General features: G+C 40.0%; 2 protein-coding genes across 6 annotated transcripts in view; one reads left to right on the top strand and one right to left on the bottom strand.

The window, feature by feature from the left end:
- LOC115402059 (NACHT, LRR and PYD domains-containing protein 4C-like) overlaps positions 1-22,837 on the top strand; it is an 868,403-nt gene that overhangs the window by 484,540 nt on the left and 361,026 nt on the right. The window lies entirely within an intron of this gene.
- Positions 8,171-20,863, bottom strand: LOC115402054 (uncharacterized). Of its 5 annotated transcripts, none has more exons than XM_030110481.1 (6): positions 20,840-20,863; positions 20,367-20,395; positions 14,055-17,869; positions 9,261-13,774; positions 9,089-9,161; positions 8,171-9,012 (listed from the first exon to the last, which is right to left on the bottom strand). In XM_030110481.1, the coding sequence occupies exons 3-4, from the start codon at positions 17,224-17,226 to the stop codon at positions 13,614-13,616; spliced, it is 3,333 nt and encodes a 1,110-aa protein (XP_029966341.1). In that variant the 5' UTR covers positions 17,227-17,869; positions 20,367-20,395; positions 20,840-20,863; the 3' UTR covers positions 8,171-9,012; positions 9,089-9,161; positions 9,261-13,613. The 5 variants fall into 5 exon arrangements, with proteins under 5 accessions (XP_029966341.1, XP_029966342.1, XP_029966340.1 ...); XM_030110482.1 differs by having other exon boundaries at positions 9,261-15,107; positions 16,378-17,869; XM_030110480.1 differs by lacking the exon at positions 20,840-20,863.

The raw sequence follows: 22,837 nt of genomic DNA, 5'->3' as shown, positions 1-22,837 counted from the left end.
AAAGAGTTGAAAAAGGTTGATAAAGGTTGAAAACTGTTGAAAACACTGCAAAAAGTTAAAAAAAACCTTGAAAAAGGTGAAAACGCTGCAAAAAGTTGAAAAAGGTTGAAAAGACTGCAAAAAGTTGAAAAAGGTTGAAAAAGTTTTAAAATACTGCAAAAAGTTGAAAAAGTTTTAAAAAAGGTTGAAAACACTCTAAAAAGTTGAAAAAGGTTGAAAACACTTCAAAAAGTTGAAAAAGTTGGAAAAAGTTGGAAAACACTGTAAAAAGTTGAGAAAAGTTGAGAAAGGTTGAAAACGCTGCAAAAAGTTGAAAATCGTTGAAAAAGTTAAAAAACGCTGCAAAAACTTGAAAAAAGTTGAAAAAGTTTGAAAACGCTGCAAAAAGTTGAAAATCGTTGAAAAAGTTGAAAAACGCTGCAAAAACTTGAAAAAAGTTGAAAAAGTTTGAAAACGCTGCAAAAAGTTGAAAATCGTTGAAAAAGTTGAAAAACGCTGCAAAAACTTGAAAAAAGTTGAAAAAGTTTGAAAACGCTGCAAAAAGTTGAAAATCGTTGAAAAAGTTGAAAAACGCTGCAAAAACTTGAAAAAAGTTGAAAAAGTTTGAAAACGCTGCAAAAAGTTGAAAATCGTTGAAAAAGTTGAAAAACGCTGCAAAAACTTGAAAAAAGTTGAAAAAGTTTGAAAACGCTGCAAAAAGTTGAAAATCGTTGAAAAAGTTGAAAAACGCTGCAAAAACTTGAAAAAAGTTGAAAAAGTTTGAAAACGCTGCAAAAAGTTGAAAATCGTTGAAAAAGTTCAAAAACGCTGCAAAAACTTGAAAAAAGTTGAAAAAGTTTGAAAACGCTGCAAAAGTTGAAAATCGTTGAAAAAGTTGAAAAATGCTGCAAAAAGTTGAAAAAGGTTGAAAAAGTTTGAAAACGTTGCAAAAAGTTTGAAAAACTTTAAGAAAGTTGAAGAAACAGCAGAGTCAGTGTCAGAGTAACAGAGGATCAATAGAGCTCCAGTCTGAATGGAAAAGTCCAGACTCATCAAGCAGCAGTCAGCACAACAGGTGTGTCTGTTGCTATGGAGACCAGCTGCACAGCAGCCATGACAGTGAACCAGCAGTTCTTATGGAGTGCGCATGGTTGAGAAAATGTCATTCCTCGAGGACCCAGAGGTGACATTGAAAAAGATTTGTTCACAATCAGATTCAGAAGTCTTTCATGAATGTAATGGTGCAGGAATAATGTCTGTAGGATCATCCATTCAGCCACCGTGATGGTACGAACATGAGAGAAGTTTTTGATTTGAGTGAGAAAATCTCTCTCCAAAATGCATTGGAGCGGATGGGAGAAAATCCTGCGCTCTCCTCACAGAAATGCAGCTGGAGAGAGAACCGTTTGAGATAGAGACAAAATGACTCAATTGTACGGGTCACAAGAAAAGTGGCTACGTTTAGAGAGGTAATTGTGCAGATTGAGCCAGAAATGTGGCCAGGGGGACGAGAAAAGAATTATTTTTTTGGTTTAAATCCAGACCCTCCCGCACTCTAAATTCCTTTCTCCCACTCTAGCTTTTCCAATACACACCCATTGTAAACTCCAAAAACGGCTGAAATGCTCTCTGTACTTGAAGGCTCACAGTTTGAATTTGGTAAAAGATCTGGACATGATATAACATATCTAAATAGAGGACAAAAATGCCTACATTTTGCAAGTAAAATGAAGTGTCTACGTCAAAGTATGACAAAGTTGTAAGGGGTCAAAGTTGAAGGAGTTCAAAGGTCCGTTGAAGGGTTTTCCCATTGACTTCAATGTTAAAAATAATTTTAAAAAGTTGAAATATTTGAAAAAGTTGAACAAAGTTGAAAAAGTTTAAAAAGGTTGAAGAAAGAGTTTAAAAAGTTGAATATTTTAAAAGTTGAATGGTTAAAATCGGTTAAGATTTGAAGAAGTTATAAGGTTCCAAAGTTTGAAAAAATCTCCATCCGTTAACATGGGGCAAAAAGTTGCACAAAAGTTGAAATATTTCAGAAAGTTTAAAAGATATTAAAAAGTTAGAACATTGCCAGAATGTCCTTAAAAAGCTGCACAATTTGATATCTGAATGGTTCAAATCGGACAAGATTTGAAGGAGTAGAAGCGTGTCAAAAAACGGCGGAAGAAGTCAGAATAATAATAATAATAATAATAAAGAAACAGGAAAATAAACGTGTGAATGCCTCAGGCATTCACACAATTAAAGAGAAACAGGAAAATAAAGGTGTGAATGCCTTCAGCATTCACACAACTAGAAAAAATTTGCAGTTCCTGAAGAAACTGCAAGTGTGAATGCTGAGCTGAAAATGTTAAACTGTAATGCCGAAAAACTGAATAAGAAAAGGTGAAAAACCCTGAAATAAAGTTGAAAAAGGTTGAAAAACTTTGAAAACATGGCAAAAAGTCGAAAAAGGTTGAAAAAGGTTGAAAAACACTGCAAAAAGTTGAAAAACGTTGAAAACACTGCAAAAAGTTGAAAAGGGTTGAAAAAAGTTGAAAAAGGTTGAAAAAGTTTGAAAACACTGCAAAAAAACTTGAAAATGTTGAAAAAGGTTGAAAACACTGCAAAAAGTTGAAAAATGTTGAAAAAGGTTGAAAACACTGCAAAAAGATGAAAAACGGTTGAAAAAGGTTGAAAACACTGCAAAAAGTTGAAAAATGTTAAAAAAGGTTGAAAAAGTTTAAAAAAGGTTGAAAACACTGCAAAAAAACTTGAAAATGTTGAAAAAGGTTGAAAACACTGCAAAAAGTTGAAAAATGTTGAAAAAGGTTCAAAACACTGCAAAAAGTTGAAAAGGGTTGAAAAAGGTTGAAAAAGTTTGAAAACACTGCAAAAAGTTGAACAATGTTGAAAAAGGCTGAAAACACTGCAAAAAGTTGAAAAAGGTTGAAAAAGGTTGAAAACACTGCAAAAAGTTGAAAAATGTTAAAAAAGGTTGAAAGCGCTGCAAAAAGTTGAAAAAAGTTGAAAAAAAGTTGAAAAAGTTTAAAAAAGGTTGAAAAAGTTTGAAAACACTGCAAAAAGTTGAAAAAGTTTGAAAAAGGTTGAAAACACTGCAAAAAGTTGAATAATGTTGAAAAAGGCTGAAAACACTGCAAAAAGATGAAAAAGGGTTGAAAAAGGTTGAAAACACTGCAAAAAGTTGAAAAATGTTAAAAAAGGTTGAAAGCACTGCAAAAAGTTTAAAAATGTTGAAAAAGGCTGAAAACACTGCAAAAAGTTGAAAAATGTTGAAAAAGGTTCAAAACACTGCAAAAAGTTGAAAAGGGTTGAAAAAGGTTGAAAAAGTTTGAAAACACTGCAAAAAGTTGAAAAAGTTTGTAAAAGGTTGAAAACACTGCAAAAAGTTGAATAACGTTGAAAAACGCTGAAAACACTGCAAAAAGTTGAAAAAGGTTGAAAAAGGTTGAAAACACTGCAAAAAGTTGAAAAAAAGTTGAAAAAGTTTAAAAAAGGTTGAAAAATGTTGAAAACTGCAAAAAGTTGAAAAGAGTTGAAAAAAGTTGAAAAAGGTTGAAAAATTTTGAAAAAGGTTGAAAACTCTGCAAAAAACTTAAAAGAGTTGATAGAGGTAGAAGGAGCAGTAGAGTCAGTGTCAGAGTAACAGAGGATCAATAGAGCTCCAGGCTTAATGGAAAAATCCAGACTAATCAAGCAGCAGTCAGCACAACAGGTGTGTCTGTTGCAATGGAGACCAGCTGCACAGCAGCCATGACAGTGAATCAGCACTTTTTAATGGAGTGCGCATGGTTGAAGAAATGGCATTTCTCGGGGACCAAGATGTGAAATTGAAAAAGATTTTCACACAGTCAGATTCAGAAGCCTTTCATGAATTTAATGGTGCAGGAATCATGTCTGTAGGATCATCCATTCAGCCATACCAATTGTGCGAACACGAGTGAAGTTTTGGATTCAGGCGTCTCCAAAATGCATTGGAGCGGATGGGAGAAAATTCTGCACTCTCCTCAAACAAATGCCTCTGGAGAGAGAACCGTTTGAGATAGAGACAAAGTGACTCAATTGTACGGGTCACAAGAGAAATTCCTACGTTTAGAGGGGTTATTGTGCAGATTGATCCAGAAATGTGGCCGTACGGACGAGAAAATAATTTTTTTTTTGGTTAAAATTCAGAGCCTCCCGCACTCTAAATTTGATTCTCCCACTCTAGCTTTTCCAATACACACCCATTATAAACTTCAGAAACGGCTAAAATTCCCTCCATACTTGAAGCCTCACAGTTTAAATTTGGTAAAAGATCTTGAGATGATACTACATACCTGAATAGAGGACAAAAATGCCTACGTTTTAAAAGTAAAATGACTTGTCTATGTTAAAGTATGACAAAGTAGTAACGGTTCAAAGTTGAAGGAGTTGAAAGGTCAGTTGAAGGGTTTTCCCATCCACTTCAATGTTAAAAATAATTTTAAAAAGTTGAAATATTTCAAAAAGTTGAACAAAGTTGAAAAAGTTGAAAAAGGTTGAAGAAAGGGTTTAAAAAGTTCAATATTTTAAAAGTTGAATGGTTAAAATCGGTTAAGATTTGAAGAAGTTATAAGGTTCCAAAGTTGAAAAAAATCTCCATCCGTTAACATGGGGCAAAAAGTTGCACAAAAGTTGAAATATTTTAAAAAGTTTAAAAGATATTTAAAAGTTAGGACATAGCAGGAATGTCCTTAAAAAGCTGCACAATTTGATATAAGAATGGTTCAAATCGGACCAAATTTGGAGGAGTAGTTAAGCGTCAAAAATCAGCGGAAGAAGTCAGAAGAATAACTAGAAAAATTTGCAGTTCCTGAAGAAACTGCAAGTGTGAATGCTGAGCTGAAAATGCTAAACTGTAATGCAGAAGAAGTTCAAGAAGAAAGGTTGAAAAGGAAGTTGACAAATTTTGACAAAGCTTGAAAACACTGCAAAGAGTTGAAAAATGTTGATAAAGGTTGAAAACCGTTGAAAACACTGCAAAAAGTTAAAAAAAAACCTTGAAAAAGGTGAAAACGCTGCAAAAAGTTGAAAAAGGTTGAAAAGACTGCAAAAAGTTGAAAAAGGTTGAATAAGTTTTAAAATACTGCAAAAAGTTGAAAAAGTTTTAAAAAAGGTTGGAAACACTCTAAAAAGTTGAAAAAGGTTGAAAACACTTCAAAAAGTTGAAAAACACTGTAAAAAGTTGAAAAAAAGGTTGAAAACGCTGCAAAAAGTTGAAAATCGATGAAAAAGTTCAAAAACGCTGCAAAAACTTGAAAAAAGTGGAAAAAGTTTGAAAACGCTGCAAAAAGTTGAAAAAGTTGAAAAACGCTGCAAAAACTTGAAAAAAGTTGAAAAAGTTTGAAAACGCTGCAAAAAGTTGAAAACGGTTGAAAAAGTTTGAAAACACTGCAAAAAGTTGAAAATCGTTGAAAAAGTTCAAAAACGTTGCAAAAAGTTGAAAAAGGTTGTAAATGATTGAAAAAGTTGAAAAACGCTGTATAAAGTTGAAAAAGTTGAAAAAGATTGAAAAAGTTCAAAAATGTTGCAAAAAGTTGAAAAAGTTTGAAAAAGGTTGAAAACACTGCAAAAATTTGAAAAAGTTTTAAAAAGGTTGAAAACGCTGCAAAAACTTGACAAAAGTTGAAAAAGTTTGAAAACGCTGCAAAAAGTTGAAAATCGTTGAAAAAGTTGAAAAATGCAGCAAAAAGTTGAAAAAGGTTGAAAAAGTTTGAAAACGTTGCAAAAAGTTGGAAAAACTTTAAGAAAGTTGAAGAAACAGCAGAGTCAGTGTCAGAGTAACAGAGGATCAACAGAGCTCCAGTCTGAATGGAAAAGTCCAGACTCATCAAGCAGCAGCAGCACAACAGGTGTGTCTGTTGCTGTGGAGACCAGCTGCACAGCAGCCATGACAGTGAACCAGCAGTTCTTATGGAGTGCGCATGGTTGAGAAAATGTCATTCCTCGAGGACCCAGAGGTGACATTGAAAAAGATTTGTTCACAATCAGATTCAGAAGTCTTTCATGAATTTAATGGTGCAGGAATCATGTCTGTAGGATCATCCATTCAGCCACTGTGATGGTACGAACATGAGCGAAGTTTTGGATTTGAGTGAGAAAATCTCTCTCCAAAATGCATTGGAGCGGATGGGAGAAAATCCTGCGCTCTCCTCACAGAAATGCAGCTGGAGAGAGAACCGTTTGAGATAGAGACCAAGTGACTCAATTGTACGGGTCACAAGAAAAGTGGCTACGTTTAGAGAGGTAATTGTGTAGATTGAGCCAGAAATGTGGCCAGGGGGACGAGAAAAGAATTATTTTTTTGGTTTAAATCCAGAGCCTCCCGCACTCTAAATTCCTTTCTCCCACTCTAGCTTTTCCAATACACACCCATTGTAAACTCCAAAAACGGCTGAAATGCTCTCCGTACTTGAAGGCTCACAGTTTGAATTTGGTAAAAGATATGGACATGATATAACATACCTAAATAGAGGACAAAAATGCCTACATTTTGCAAGTAAAATGAAGTGTCTACGTCAAAGTATGACAAAGTTGTAAGGGGTCAAAGTTGAAGGAGTTCAAAGGTCCGTTGAAGGGTTTTCCCATTGACTTCAATGTTAAAAATAATTTTAAAAAGTTGAAATATTTGAAAAAGTTGAACAAAGTTGAAAAAGTTTAAAAAGGTTGAAGAAAGAGTTTGAAAAGTTGAATATTTTAAAAGTTGAATGGTTAAAATCGGTTAAGATTTGAAGAAGTTATAAGGTTCCAAAATTTGAAAAAATCTCCATCCGTTAACATGGGGCAAAAAGTTGCACAAAAGTTGAAATATTTCAAAAAGTTTAAAAGATATTCAAAAGTTAGAACATTGCCAGAATGTCCTTAAAAAGCTGCACAATTTGATATCTGAATGGTTCAAATCGGATAAGATTTGAAGGAGGAGAAGCGTGTCGAAAAACGGCGGAAGAAGTCAGAATAATAATAAAGAAACAGGAAAATAAACGTGTGAATGCCTTACGGCATTCACACAACTAGAAAAAATTTGCAGTTCCTGAAGAAACTGCAAGTGTGAATGCTGAGCTGAAAATGTTAAACTGTAATGCAGAAAAACTGAATAAGAAAAGGTGAAAAAACCTGAAATAAAGTTGAAAAAGGTTGAAAAAATGTTTAAACACGGCAAAAAGTCGAAAAAGGTTGAAAAAGGTTGAAAAACACTGCAAAAAGTTGAAAAAGGCTGAAAACACTGCAAAAAGTTGAAAAATGTTGAAAAAGTTTGAAAACACTGCAAAAAGTTGAAAAAGTTTAAAAAAGGTTGAAAACTGCAAAAAAGTTGAAAAACGTTGAAAAAGGCTGAAAACACTGTAAAAGTTGAAAAAGGTTGAATGAGGTTGAAAAATGTTGAAAACACTGCAAAAAGTTAAAAAAGGTTAAAAAAAGTTGAAAAGGTTGAAAAAGTTTGAAAACACTGCAAAAAGTTGAAAAGCGTTGAAAAAAGTTGAAAAAGTTTGAAAAAGGTTGAAAAAGTTTGAAAACACTGCAAAAAGTTGAAAAGGGTTGAAAAAAGTTGAGAAAGGTTGAAAAATTTTGAAAAAGTTTGAAAACACTGCAAAAAGTTGAAAAATGTTGAAAAAGGTTGAAAGCGCTGCAAAAAGTTGAAAAATGTTGAAAAAGGCTGAAAACACTGCACAAAGTTGAAAAGGGTTGAAAAAAGTTGAAAAAACCTAAAAAGGAATCTTAAAAACCTGATAAAGTTAAAAAAAAACCTGAAGGTTGTAAAACTTGCAAAAGGTTGAAAAAGTTGACGAAGTTAGAAAGACCTGAAAAACAGTTTAAAGTTAAAAAAAAAACTTTAAAAAATCTGAAAAAAAGCTGAAACAAAGCTGAAAAAATTGCAGTTATCAAATTTTGAAAAAGCTGAAAGTTAGAAAGACATGAAAAACGCTGAAAAAGGTTGAAAATTTTTCAAAAAACAAAAAAGTTTAAAAGTTGAAAAACTGAAAAAGTTTACAAAAGTACAAAAGTTTGATGCTGTAGAGGTTGAAGAAGCATCATAAAGTTCTGTCTTCAAAGTTTGAATGTTAAATATTTAATCAAAGTTAAATTGATATAAAAGTAATTTCATATAATGTCATGTTAAAACAGTTAAAGGCTGAATATTTTTGGATACACCTAAAAAAAGGCAGCAATGTTGATGTAAAATACACATTTTATTAACTGTTCAACAAGATCAAAACTTAAACATTCACAACAGAAAATAGAATATATATAGTGTTAAACAGCGCTCAGTCTGACATTGCAATGAATAAAAGAACAAAATTGTGTCCATTTGCCTTGTTTTAAGAGACAAAAAACAGAACTGAAACCCAACAGATCCACATGAGCAAGCATCAGCAACTGTGGAAAGGAAAAACTCCCTGTTAACAGGAAGAAACCTTTGCAGAACCAGGCTCAGAGGTGGCGGCTTTCTGCTATTCCGGTTGGGCTTCAGGGACAAAGAAGAACATGCAGTAGAGGCTCGTCGTACCTCCCAGATCAATCAGTCAGGACAGCTTTCCTCTTCTGAGTCCTTCAAGAGTCACACAATTTTACTTAGCAGACGCTTTTGTCCAAAGCGACGTAAAACAGTGGGGGCAATTCAGGGTTTAGTGTCTTCCCCGAGGACACATCGACATGAGTGAGAGACAGGAATTGAACTCACAACCTCCAGACTGAGTTCTAAATGTCCAGCAGCTCAGACCAGCCGTTTCCTCCAGATGAAGCTTGTTCTGTCCTTGGCTGGACGGCTGCTGCTCTCACAGTTCTTGTCCATGTTGTGGGAGAGGCAGAGAGAACAGGAGACCCAGACGGAACCCTGCTGTGTGGTTGAGTTTGTCATGATGGAGGAAACAGGAATCAGTCCTCTTCATCAGCGCTGCAGAGTCCCATCACTTTGATGAGGAGAGACTTGCAGCAGCAGCAGCTCCACAGTGAGGCCGTCAGCATGGAGGCTCCTCTGAGGTGAAGGTGGAGGGCAGAGGGAAACACTCCATCCTGCTGACAGAAGGTGGATGTTAGTGGGAGAACAAGACACATTCAGAGGTTCCACCTTCAACAATCCATGAAATACCTCGAGACGCTGCAGTGCAGGCCCACGTCAGGACTGGAGTTGAAGTTTGTTCCTCTTGGTTCAGTCAGAGTGTCTGCAGACAACAAGGCAGGACATGCAGAGGACAGATGAGTGAGGATTCATGAGACATGTGGGAACAATCTCACTGCATGTTTCAATACTGGTGAAGTACCTGCAGCTCTGCTGAGAGGACACATGGGGACTGACTGGAGGACCTCTGGTCTGGACACGATGCAGCTGAGATGATGCCAGCAGTGTCCTCAGAGCAGCAGGACGTCTTCTGCTCTCAATGCAGAATCAAGGCCGGCAGGCGCCGCGCCGTCCCGTCTCACATGTGTCTCTCATGTCTAGCACTGATGACTGCTTTATGGCTGATGGACATGCTGGGACTAAAGACACTGATGCTCTGCAGGACCTGACAGGTGAATCTGACAGGCACTCTTGGAGACGGCTCAGACAGGTGACTCAGAGGACCCCACAGTGGACAGTCTGGAGGTTGTCCAGCTCCAGTCCTCAAAGGGGACTGAAGAAGGATTCAAACTACTGGGCAGGTGCTAGTTACACCACAGAGCATGTGACTGAATGAAGCTCTGACCCAGAAGAGTGTTGTGGCCTGTGCATTCACCAACCCTGACCCAGACCCACCCAGATGATGAATGCACAGGCCTACAGTCTTTTAGTCATTAAACATCAGATTTATCTATAATCAATTAGGAAGGGAGGGATATCAAAGCAATAATCACTTTAACATGATTACAGGATTATTTTAGACATTTACAGATTAGATTTACATGATGTCAATTAGAAAGTGGGGATCTCAATTCATTAATCAATGTAAAAAAATATTAAAGAACATTGTTGCCTCAATTATGGATGATCAAACATGACAGTGAAAAATCAGAAACCTGTTATTCACACTGAAGGAATTCAATTAAATGATCACTTCAAGAAGAGCATGATGGCTTTCACATACCTTACCTCATTCATATGCTGTCAAACATGATTGAAACAATAAAAAAAGGTTATGCATGATTCAGTTTTGTTAACAAAGGCCTTACCTCATCAGGCACCTACAGTCTTAATGGAAAACAATAAATGATTAGAACACTGATCAGGTTATTGAATGAAATGAAGAAAAAGGACATCCGAAGTCTTTCTCTGCTTCACACGTTGCTGAAAGTCAGGACACAGTAAACAGGATCATGATAGCTGTGATATGTTCTCAGGACGCCAGACTGGACACAGTGGTCGGGCTGTGAAATGAAAATCAGGTCCAGCAGTGTGTTCTTCTCTGTGGTGGAAGCAGTGATGAGTTGAGCATAACCTCTGGTCTGAAACAGCTCTAGAATGGGCTTCTTGGCTGTGGATGAAAGGTTTTCATTAAAGTCTCCACAGACAATGATGGGCTGACAGTCGAGAATCTCCAGAGAGTCCAGAAGGCTGCTGAGATTAGCCAGGAAAGAAGTCACGTCATAGTTAGGAGGTCTGTACACTGCTGCGATGATAGCACTCACTGGAGCATCAAGCTTCAAGGCCACAAACTCAAGATCAGTGACATTCAGCAGATACTGCTTCTCTCGAGCTTGGATGTGGTTTCTCACATAGATGGCTACTCCTCCACCACCTCTGCTGGCAATCTGAGGGAAGTTGCTGTAGGACAGGTGTCTGTTACGTCTGAACAGGTTGTAGCCTGGTAACTGAAGACTGTCTGCAACAAAGGAGCCCTGCAAATGGGTTTCAGTTAGACACAGGATGTCAGCCAAACACATTTCATGGTGGCTCTTGATGTCATTGATGTGAGCCGGTAATCCCTCAGTGTTATGGTGGATGATGGTCAGGGTATCAGGTCTGCTCAGGGTTTCTCTCATCTGTAGAAGGGGCATCATCTCAGCTGGACTGGCTTGTCTCATGCTCTCCAGTGCTGCAGTGATCTGTTGACTGGCGTAGAACTTACTCTCATCCATGTCTACAATGTAGAGTCCACCGAGGGAGGTGACTCTGCTCACAGCAACATAAGCCATCCCAGGTTCAAAGATGTTCTTCAGTGACACCACAGCAGACTGCATACTCATTCCCTGGACCTTGTGGATGGTACATGCAAAAGCCAGCTTGATGGGGAACTGTCTGCGCACCACACCTTTCTGCTTCAGGTTGTCTTCCTCTCTCTGAATATAAACCACATCATCATTTTGTTCTGAAGACACATGGCTGTCCATTCGGAGACCCAGCTTAGTGACATGATCATTTTCTGAGATGCACCGCACCAGAGTGCCAAAACTTCCATTGACAAGACCACTTTGCACATCAATGTTTCTGGTCAGCATGACTCGAACGCCCTCAGCAACCTGTAGAGAGTCTGGTAGCTCATTTCTGCCTCCTTTCACTGGTGTTTGTTTCCGTGTCATTCTGCCAGTCTGAGGATCTTTCTCGAAGTCATCTGCATCAATGGTGATTATGTTGTCAAACAGCTCAGCCAGCCTTGCAGAGTTGTGTGCATCCACCTGTTTGTTCGTAGCATAGATGTGCAGGACATCAGTTGGACAAAGAGCTGGTTCTGTTACAGTCTGATAAATCAAAGCTCTGTCAGCTTCAGACAACTCAGCAGACTTGTCTTTGACTCGGATCCTGTTCAGCATCTCTGCAAAAGCAACGTCATCTTTCTGCCGCATGATCTCAGTCAGAGTGATCATCTGGAAGTGCTGGTGCCACAAGTCGATTTCAGAGGGGTCAAACACACACAGAGGAGTGGAATGCCTCACTGGAGGAAGTTGATAAAAATCTCCAACAGCAATGACAGAAACTCCTCCAAAAGGTCTCTGACTGCCTTTGATCTGCTTTAGTCGAGCATCAACGTAGACAAACAACGGCCTGGAAACCATGGACACCTCGTCAATGATTAGGATTTCAGCGTTGAGGAGCTCTGCTCTGACTTCATCCAGCTTGTTACCAAGACCTTGGATTGGAGGTTTGAGACTTCTGGGAAGCTTCAGCAGTGAATGGAGAGTTGAACCTGAAATGTTAAACGCTGCTGTTCCAGTGAAAGCCGTCAGCAGGACAGTAGGCTTACTGATGTCAACCTCGTCACAATGTCGTGGAACATTCCTCAGGATCTTCGATGCTTCTGAGTGAATACATTTGATGAGATGGGATTTACCTGTCCCAGCACCTCCATTAATGTAATAGAAGAACTGCTCTGGACGAAGGCCACAGACTCGGCGAAAGCACCACTCTCTCACAGTGTAAAAGAAACCAGCCTGCTTTAGGTTGAGACTCTGATACATGTGTCTTAACACAGCTGGATCGATCACAGGAGGCTCTCTGGTCACTCTGGCTTCACTGACTGCATCAGCTTGACGGCTGTACTCAGGGACATTTTCCTGCTCAGGATCATCAGGATGTGGTTGTTCTGCATCATCATCGTAGTCCAGTCTCACAACTTCAGACTGAGGAGCAAGGTTACACCACTCATCCATCACACCTTGATTTTCTTGAAACTCTTCAACAGCTTTCTCAATGTCTTCACTGTTTTTCTCATACTTTTCTCTGTTCTGTTTGACGATCACTTCCACCGACCGGCCGTGGTTCCAGCCTGGCAGCTGAACCCAGCCGGCTCTGTAAAAGCTCTGGTAGGTTGGAAAGCCTGGTCTCTTCAGTTCCTCATCTGATCTGTGTGGAAGGTACAGCTTCAGTAATCTGCCATGGAAGTTCTCAGAATCTCTTTCCTCTGAGCAGCGGTAATATCTGATCACAGCTGGCTTATCGTTCTTTCTCCTCTGTACAAAGCCCATGTCATTCAGCAGTGGAAACACATCTGCTCCTTTGCTCTCACGGACAAACCTGCAGGTGGCAGCAAAATCAGCCATGCACATTTCCTCAAACTCTGGTGTTTCTGGTCTGTTCTTATACTTATCCGCCAAAGATGTCATCCAGATGTTTGTACATTCATCAGTGGTGTTCTCAAGGAAAGACAGAGGGCGACTCATTCTCAGAGGGTTCTCATCTGTTGGTATGAAAACTACAGCTCGGGAACACTTCTTCATCTTCAGTCCACATGCTCTGGCAACACATTCTTGTGCACTGATTTCTCGTTTCTTGGAGTAGGCCTGCATGACTGCTTTCATCTCCTCACTGTCATTCACGTTGCTGGTGTTGGAGTTATTGATCACTGTTTTCAGGTACTCTGAGAGTCCAGCTTCCTTCTTGGTGATGTACTTGGTCAGATAATGAATACAGCCATAAGCATTCAGGATGTAGGACACGTCAATGTTAGCATCCCAGGCTGTGAGCAGGTGTGGATTGTAGGCATTGATCCAGCAATCCTTTGGATCTCGCTTCAGCAGGACAGCACTGGATTTGTTCAGTTCATTCAGGTAGAACTCATATTCAGCCACGGTTAAATCACACTGAGCCAGAAGCTGATCTAAACTCATGGAAGCTGCTTCAGGTTCATTCAGGAGTCTGTTCAGAGGTCTCAGCTTAGTCTTTGCAGTTGCAGTATATTTACCACCATCAGGTCTCGTGATCATTACGTTTCTGCAGGGAGGTTTGGGAAACCCGAAACGGCACCCAGAGCCAACACTTTTGAAACACGTCTTGGTGTGTGTACGACTGTGTTTCTGGACTTCACTGACTTTCTTGTACAGGTCAGGTTGAGTGTGAGGGTCAGGCAGCTGAGCTGTGATGTATCTGGACACAAAATCACACACAGTCTGATCATCATCCTTTTCAAACACAGGGGCACCTTCAACCCAGAGCAGACAGTGAATGTGAGGACTTCCTCTGTGCTGAAACTCCACTCGATAAAAGAAGTCCACAACTTTACCCAGTGGCTGAGCAGGCGAAAGCAGCAAATCTCTGAATAAGGCCTCCACTCGCTTATCAAACATGCGCATTGCTGTCACAGGATTACTTCTCAGGATGTCACATTTTTCTGACCAGTCAAGCTCTTCAAAATTCACCTCCTCACCTTGTTGTCTCTTGATTGCTTCAATCACTTCAGGCCATCGCATTTCAGCAGCTGAAAATGTACAAAAGAAGGTGGGAGTGCCCAGCTGTCTAATCATGGCAAACAGTTCACTGGTTTTCTGGTGCCAGTAGGCCGGAGTACCACGTAATGCTCTCATGAAGCGAAAAGCCTCGCGGTTTCTCACAAGTTTCTCGACTTCACGTCTGTCTTGCAGCATCCCAGAGGTTATTTTTCGTCCATCTCTGGTCATGGGTTTGCCTTTTCTCAACTGGATGGTCATGCTGTTGGTAGCCAGGTTCACCTCAATCACAAACTGTGCAAAGAACAAATAATTAGAGTCTCTGGCAAATCTGTCATCAATGGAGAAAAGTCTGGATTTGAAGTAACTGCTGGGTGATAGTTTGACACGTCTGCTCTCATCCAGGGTGTTTTGACCTGTAGGAAACTGTACAGGGAAAGCCATGGCCTCAAGTTTAGGGGTCTTAAAAAAGCCGACTGGACTGTTTCTCTCAGCAGGAGCAACACAGTAGATTCCTTCACTGAAAGACATGATTTCCTCTGCTACATTAGGAGGTTGAAGACAAGATTCCAGAGCAAAGCCACCATTGGGCATGTCACCTTCCTGCTGTTCTTCAGGTCTGTTCTCTGGTTCTTCATCATCACATGACAGAACATCTAAACCATCCTCAGCCTCATTTTCACACAGAGCATCTTTCTCAAACCTGTCAATCTCCATCAAGTCTGCTTCATCAAACTCCTCCTCCATCCTTTCATCATCATCATCGTCAGGCAGGGTGGGGTCACACAGCTCAGCTTCTTCTCTGATAGTGATTTCAGAATACTGTGGGTGAATCAGTTTGAGTTTATGCAGGGCCTGCATCAGTTTAGACCAGGTGACAGTCTGGAAGAGCTGATGTCCTCGGTAACACAGACGTCTCTTCAGTTTCACTCTCATGATCTGGGATTCACTTCTCAGTCTGGGCAAAGCTTCAACCGTTTCCTGGATCTCAGATGGGACACACACCACATTTCCACGGATTGCACTCTGTCTGCCTTTAGGAAGAGGGATGATCTTAGCAAAAGGAATACACTTGCTGATCAGATGTCTCTCTAATATGTTCAAGTCTGACAGCTCCGATGGGATGTCAACAAGCTCCAGGTTATTGTGTACAGCCAGGGAGGGCATGGCTCCACGTCTCAGGTGATCATGGCAGGTATGACAGATCCACTCTTTCTTCCTTTCATCAGGAACTTTGCACTGTTCTTCACTTCTGCAGCTCTCATTACAGTGATGAACAAACTTTCCAGTGAGACAAGCTGCCACCAAGTTGGGATTTTTCAAATACTTTGTTCTGGTACAAACTTTAACCTGATTAGGAAATGAAGCTTTATGACACACAGTACATACCAATGTTGGTCCAGCCTTGATCTGAGCTCTGAAAATGTAGATAGCCTGTACAATCAAACTGTTGTCTTGTTGCTGTGGTTGTCGGTGAATCTGACGGTATTTACGTCTTATCTTTAAGGCACATCTCATTCTGTGCATTCGTCTGAACACCTCATTGTTTCGATACCGCTCTTGCATTATCTTTCTCATTAGCAGCCTGTGTTTACTTCTGAATGTTTGGTCCTGGAAATAACGTTGTGTCACATAAGATTTCTGCCGTTGTCTGAAGACCTCAGAGTTTCTATATTGTGACGTGATGTATTGTTTATGTTTCTTCTGGAAAACTGGATCACTTCTGTACTGGTCTCTGATGTATTTTTTTTTCTTCTTCTGGATCAAAGGATCATTTCTGTAGAGTTCTCTTAAGTACTGCCTTTTCTTCTTTCGGATTAAATCACTGTTTCTGTATAAATTTCTCATGAAATCTCTGTGTTTTTGTCTGACAGCAGCACTGCTCCTGTAGGACTTTATAGATTGATTTCTCTTTCTCTCTTTCACTGTTTCGGTTGCATAAATTCTTCTGGAATAACACTTTTTACTTTCTCTGTATGTTTGGTTTGAAGCATACTTCTGTCTGTGTTTACGATTCCGATCATCTTTTCTGAGGGAATTCTTTCCTGAAGCCAACCGTCTCTGTATCTTTCTTCTTTCATGTTTACTATGTTTTGACAGTTTATCAGAGGTTTCTTTCACCACAGCTGGTCTTTCAGTTTCTGTTTGGACTGAGGGGACATCAACTTGTCGATTTAGGGACACTGACACTTGGCTTGAGCTGCTTTCCAAACAAACCTCAGTGGTCGTTGTGTTCAGACTGTGTGAGTTTGATTCAACAACAGGTGTCTGTGCAGAGTGTGAAGCAGCAGGTTGTGGACTTACAGGTCTGATGCTGACAAACGTCACAGGTTTCAGCTCATATTCAGTCGTGGATGAGGCGCCATGCTCTCTGTAGCAGCGTAGGAGTCGATTCACCATGTCCTGGAGATGTTTGAACGTCACCATCACAGCTGTTCCAGCCTCTTTCTTTGAACCGTCATCTTTTCTGGAGTGAGGATCAAAGAAGCCATATCTGCCACTGGGAGTCCTGAACACTGCAATACACAACCTCGTCATGATCAACAGAGCATAATGCACATCATCAGTCAAACAGTTCAGCCTGGAAGACAGGGAAAGGTAGGTCTCAATATATCCAGCTGGTGGGTTTCCAAAGCTGCCATTGTAAGGAAGCATGGAGAGATCAGCTGTCAGAGTCGAGCTGCGAGAAGGAACGAGGTTAGGGAGTTGATCAGAGGCCAAATGTCCAGAACCATCAGTGTGGATGTCCGGGGTGTTTATAACCTGTTGATATAAAACGTTCCCTTTATCCAGAACCAGGTCCAGGTCTGCTTTTGAGATCGTCTCGTTCTCATGGAGGAAAGCCAGAAATGTCAGAGAGTTACATGTACACTGTTTGTTTGCATTGTCACCATACCTGGCAGAGCTCTGGCTGCGGGAAGCACACAGTCGAATCTCAGAGGGCAGTTCTGTTATCACATTACCTTCATCACATGGGGTCATCGTCACCTCACTGCTCACTGCTTTGGCTTCTTGAGGATTCAGCACCACAGCCGCCATGTTCTCACAGAGATCAGCAGAACCTTCTGCTGACTGAGGAGTTGCACCATGGGATCCAGTCTGCTGCTGGAACCGACGTTTCTGGGCTTGAGATCTCTTGTTAGAGCGAGGCATTTTCACAGTCAAACCTAAAGTATAATGAAGTGAAACAGATGTAGAGAGACACTCCAAACAACGTTACCAGATTCACAACAGGAAACACTCAACAACTGACTGACAACGCTGAGGCGTCAACACACAAACAGGAATCACAGTATTGCTTTTCAGTATTTCTCAAATGAATGCGCAGGTGGGATTTCCTGCAGGTTTATCCCAATCATTCGTTGGAGGACCACCAGGTCTCTCGGGTGGGACTCAAAAAATTGAACGAGTCCCCAAATTTCACAACGGCCCCAATAAATTGAGAAGTCGACTGAGGCGTGTTCCCAATAAATTGAGTAGGTCGACACACAGGCTTGACTGGAAAAAATTTATGAGTCAAGTCACTTTTGACCAAAAATAAAATAAAAAACCAGGGAGAGTGGGACAGAGGAGAGGGACAGAGGAGATGGACAGCTAGACAGAGGTCCAGACAGAGGAGGAGACTGACAGGATAGACAGAATGGTTCAGACAGAGCAGGAGAATTACAGGAAAGACAGAGATTGGTTTTAGATAGAGGGGGATAGAGGAGAGGGACAGGGGAGATGGACAGCGAGACAGAAATGTAGAGGAGAAGAGGTCTTCAATGAAGATGGGTGGAGGAGTAGATCCGGGTACCTGCAGGAAATAAACAAATAAATAAGTGACTGTCAGGAAACTGCAGAACCAGCAGACAAAATGATCAACGCAATCTGTCACTGAAGGCAAAACCGTGAAAACACCGCAGAATTCATGGTCTCACTGATAATTCTTTGAAATGTTCCAAGATTTAAAATGTGATTTTTAGAAACGAGGGATAATTTAGCTAGTTTTAACTGTTGTTTAATCATTTAAGGGCCCCAATTTTACAATATGATGGAGTAAATGGAGCGATTTATCAAACTGTTTCACCTTGGAAAGAACTGTGGTTTATTCATTTTCATCAACGGTCTGATCTCCATCTTCAGCCGAGGACATGTATGTTTCACTAGAGTCTTCTCTGGGGATGTACTCGCTCCGATACTGGCCTATTTTTCTGTGCTTGTTAAATACTGGCTCATGACAGCAACCGATACCTACAACACGTCAACCAGTGAGTTCTCAGTACCAGTGAACCAGGTGCTGCTGTACAGCACTTCTGTGTGTGGTCAGGAGAGAGTAAGAGCTGGAGATGCGGTGTTTGTTCAGAGCATTAAATAATTCTGGTAGGTTTCCTAATGCGCCGGTCTATGCTTGGCCTGCTGGCTGCATGTTAGGGTTTGTTTGTTTTTTTTGTCTACCTGCTGCCACTCAAGCAGGTGTTGCCACTCTCTGGATTTTTTAAGCTGTCTTTCAGGCCAGCAGCATGAGAGGAGGACAAAAGATGGTTGGTTTGTTTTGATTAACACCCCAACAGTCCTGTTAGTTATACAGTGTGTGTGTAGGAGGGGGTGTGTTGCATGTGTGTCTGTGTGGTACCTGCGTGTGGCTCCTGTGAGTGTTGTGTGTGTGTGCGCACGTTTGTATGCTGTGTATACTGTAAATACTGTATATCGTTTTTGTGATCAAATTTTTATTAATTGAATGACTCAAAGTAAACAAGATACAACACATATTTTACATTACAAAAACATGAAAGACAGATAACCCACATAGTTGAATACTGTATATGTTGTGGGTGGGAGGGATGGGTTTACTTTTTAATGTCGTTATTTTTTTCTTCTTTTTCTTTTCTTCCCATCATGGGACCAATAAGTTTTATCTTATCTGTTGAAATACTGTTGCTTTTATTTTATAAAAAGTGCTTTATCAGTGAAGATTGAACATAACTTCAAGTCTCTGTTGGGCTGGGGATCTTATAACAGAGTAAAAAACTCTTGTTTCACCTGTCTCTCACCAAACGTGTTTCAAGATTCAGTAACAAAATAAGTTGCTTGAAATAACAATCATACAAAAGGAAGTCATTCAAAATAGAACAACCGACTTCAAGCATGACCAACCTCAAAAGTGCAACCAGACAACTTTCCTCACAACTCATCATATGATCACACATGTTCAGTGTTGACAATGGGATTCAAGTATGTAGGAGGGTCTGGAATGATTTCATTTTCTATTTCTGATTTTTGGTTCTCATTTACAGTTTTCTTTCAGAAACCATCCCCGAGATACTGTAAGAAAATCCAGACTTATTAAAAGAACAGAGCAGCTTTATGAATCAGACATTTATTAAAAACCTTCCTTTACTGTTTGAAGAGAAACTTTTCTATGAAGTAAACATCACTAAAACCTTGGAAGAAGCTTCAGTAATAAGAAAAATAGAGACAGATTACTGCTCAAAAATAGATTTCACACACACTGGATCTCAGCCAAAAGGCTGAGCAGTGATTTATAAAGATTAATATTATGGAGAAATCAATAATTCCTAAAAATCTTAGTTAAAATGAAAAAAAAGAGATAGTTTTTGTCTTATTTTTAAACAAAATAAGAGGTCACCCAATCTTGTTTTGACTGGGCGAATAGAGAAATAAGAAAATTTCTCAAAAAAAAAAAAAAACAGAAAATCAATTGTTTCTAGTTCACTGTTTAGTTTTTTTTTTTAATCTAAAAATCAGCTTTATTTTAAAAAAAAAGGATTTCAATTCTTTTGGACACTTGGCTGACAAATTTCTACATTTCAAAATATTTCAACATTTCTTCTCCAATAAAATATTTGTTCCTGTATATACATATGTTGATTAGTTTTAAGCAATTTCATTCAAATAATCTGTATTTCTATGTCATACTTGGGCTTAATTTCTTTTGCAGTTCAAAAAGAGGATGAAATGTGCTCAGTGGTTCAATAGAAGACAATACTTTCTTGATCCCAGAGAGAAACTGTTTGTCTTCCTGGTCCACACCAGTGTTCTGTGGCCCTGTTCCTGCAGAGCCTCTATCCAGCAGCTTCCAGCTCAGTCTCTGCTTCAACACACCTGAGTCTAATGACTGTGTCCTCAGCAGCTCCCAGCAGAGCCACTAACAGCCTGTTACTGCAGCAGGTGTGTTGAAGCAGGCTGGACTCACTGAGCCACACAGAGCACAGACTGAAAATATGCTTCTATTTCAATAAAAATAACTCAAGCACTGTTAAACAGTCATGTGTGTGAAGTTTGACACTCACCAAATCCAACAGCAGATGAACACAGTTCTCTGTGTGAAGAGAGACATGAATTAAACCTCTGGTCAGCAGGAAACTGATGCAGAAAACTGCTGAGTCATGCTACATGCTCCTTTAAAACTTATTGTTAACAGCTCATGTTAACAACAGCAGCTGGTGAGAAAAGCTCACAATGAAGCAAAGCTTTAGAGACAGCAATGAACACTTTAATCGACCCGACATGTTAATTAACACCACTAAACTGGCCTCATGTTAGCCACTTAGCTTCTCCTAGCAGCTAATGTTAGCTAGAGCGTTAGCCGTCATTAGCATTATCAAATACACTTTTAGAGACAACGTAGCTCTCATTCATTCGACCCAAGAGAGACTCCAGAGACTGGAGAGGCTCTCTGAAGCTCGTGGAAGCGAGCCACACGCTGTTTTATGAAGTTTAAAGCGAGTTTTGACAGAGTTTTTCAGAGGAGCTGCGGACTCACCTCAGCTGCTGGAGCGGAGTGACAGGCTGACGGAGCGCGGTGCGTTCAGGGACCCTCCGAAAACAGAGCGTCAACCGAGAAGTTCAACTTCTGAGCTTTTTTCAATCAAATAAAGTTTTTCAGGTCCAATAAAACACCGCAAAGATACAGAAGATGGATAAACTTTATTAAAAAAAAAAATGTTCAGTTTGCATCTACAAATGTACAGTTTTTATTTTTCACTCAGAAAATGGATGAGTGTATGCTGTGCATTACTTTTTCTTTCACACAAAGCAAATGAGGAACACACACAAACACACACACACATACACTCACACATCTCAGAGACAGACGAAGACGGAGTGAGTTTGAGAGAGAGAGAGAGAGAGAGAGAGAGAGAGAGAGAAGGAGAGAGAGAGAGAGAGAGAGAGAGAGAGAGAGAGAGAGAGAGGCACCGTGCTTGGAGTAGTCTGAGTGTTGATTTGATATTTCTACACATTGATGCTGGCTGTTTTTCCACTGTCTGGGTTGTTTGTGTAAAGTTAACAGGTGTTTCATTCATCACTTGTATTTTTAAGGGAGCACAGTCACTTTTCTTGTAGTTTTGGTTGGAGGAGTCGTGGTGTCCCTCCCTGCACAACGCTCGCTGTCTCTGACCATCAGACACGGTCCGGGGTGGAGACTGAGCCCTGGTACTCTGTGGACAGGTGCTCCTGGACATAGGAGCCCAGATGGGACATATCAATGTCATGAGCTGCTTTCAGTGGAATCACTGGGCTGTAAACACCACGACGTTGCTCTGCAGACAGGCCTTCATGTTTGTGAGCGACCCGGATCACACTCTGGAGGAATCTGGATATGACGGTCTTTCTGTCAGCTCCGGACTTATGGCTTTGATTGTGGACACGTGGGACATAAATGTCAACAATGTCCAAACAGAGAGCGTCCTGCATTGGCTCCACGGGCCGCGGTGTATGAACGTTTAAAGCAGTAGAGCGCTCCGTCCCGGTGAGCCGGCAGCAGAGACATCCTCAGCGGCAGCAGCTCACCGGGACAGAGTGCTCCGCTGTCATAAAAGCTGCAATACAAATTTTGACATATCCATGAAAGACTGAAACCATAAAAAAGTTGATAGAATAAGTAAAAAGCTTAAATAGTGTGGTTTTTAAACATAGTTTAAATAATCTGTAAACACTGACACACACATGCACACACACCACAGACAGACACAGACTGACACACACATAGACACACACACACACACACACACACAAACCGCACACAGACACAGACTGACACACACATAGACACACACCCCACACAGAGACAGACCCACACACACATCACAGAGACAGACTCACACACACACACACACACACACACACACACACACACACACACACACACACACACACACATCACAGAGACAGACTCACACACACACACACACACACACACACACAGACAGACAGACTAACACACACACACACACACACACAAACCGCACAGACACAGACTGACACACACATAGAGACACACACACACACACACACATCACAGAGACAGACTCACACACACACACACACACACACACACACACACACACACACACACACACACACACACACACAGACTGACACACAAACACACACACACACACACACACACACACAGAGTGACACACACACACACACACAGATCTTCAAAAAAAGATTAGCAAAGTATTAATATGCAAAAAAAGTTAGATGTCTTGAAAGTGGAATTGTGAAAGTTAAGATATTGTTAAAAATCAAGAAAAAAACATTTAAATTATTGAAATGAAGAAGACAATTGCATGAAAAAGTGTAAAATTAAATTTAAAAAAGAAACAGAAAAAGTTGGAAGTCTTAAAAATTTAAATGGAAAAGTACAAGAATGTCAAAATACGCTGAAAAATTAATACGTAAAAGTTACAGATCTGAAAAACGTTGAGAAAAGCATTTAAATCAGTTAAAAAGATGAATGTCTTAATAAAAATGT

The sequence above is a fragment of the Salarias fasciatus genome, chromosome 15 (assembly GCF_902148845.1).
Source record: "Salarias fasciatus chromosome 15, fSalaFa1.1, whole genome shotgun sequence".
NCBI lineage: Eukaryota > Metazoa > Chordata > Actinopteri > Blenniiformes > Blenniidae > Salarias > Salarias fasciatus.
This window is presented reverse-complemented; position numbering and strand designations above follow the sequence as displayed.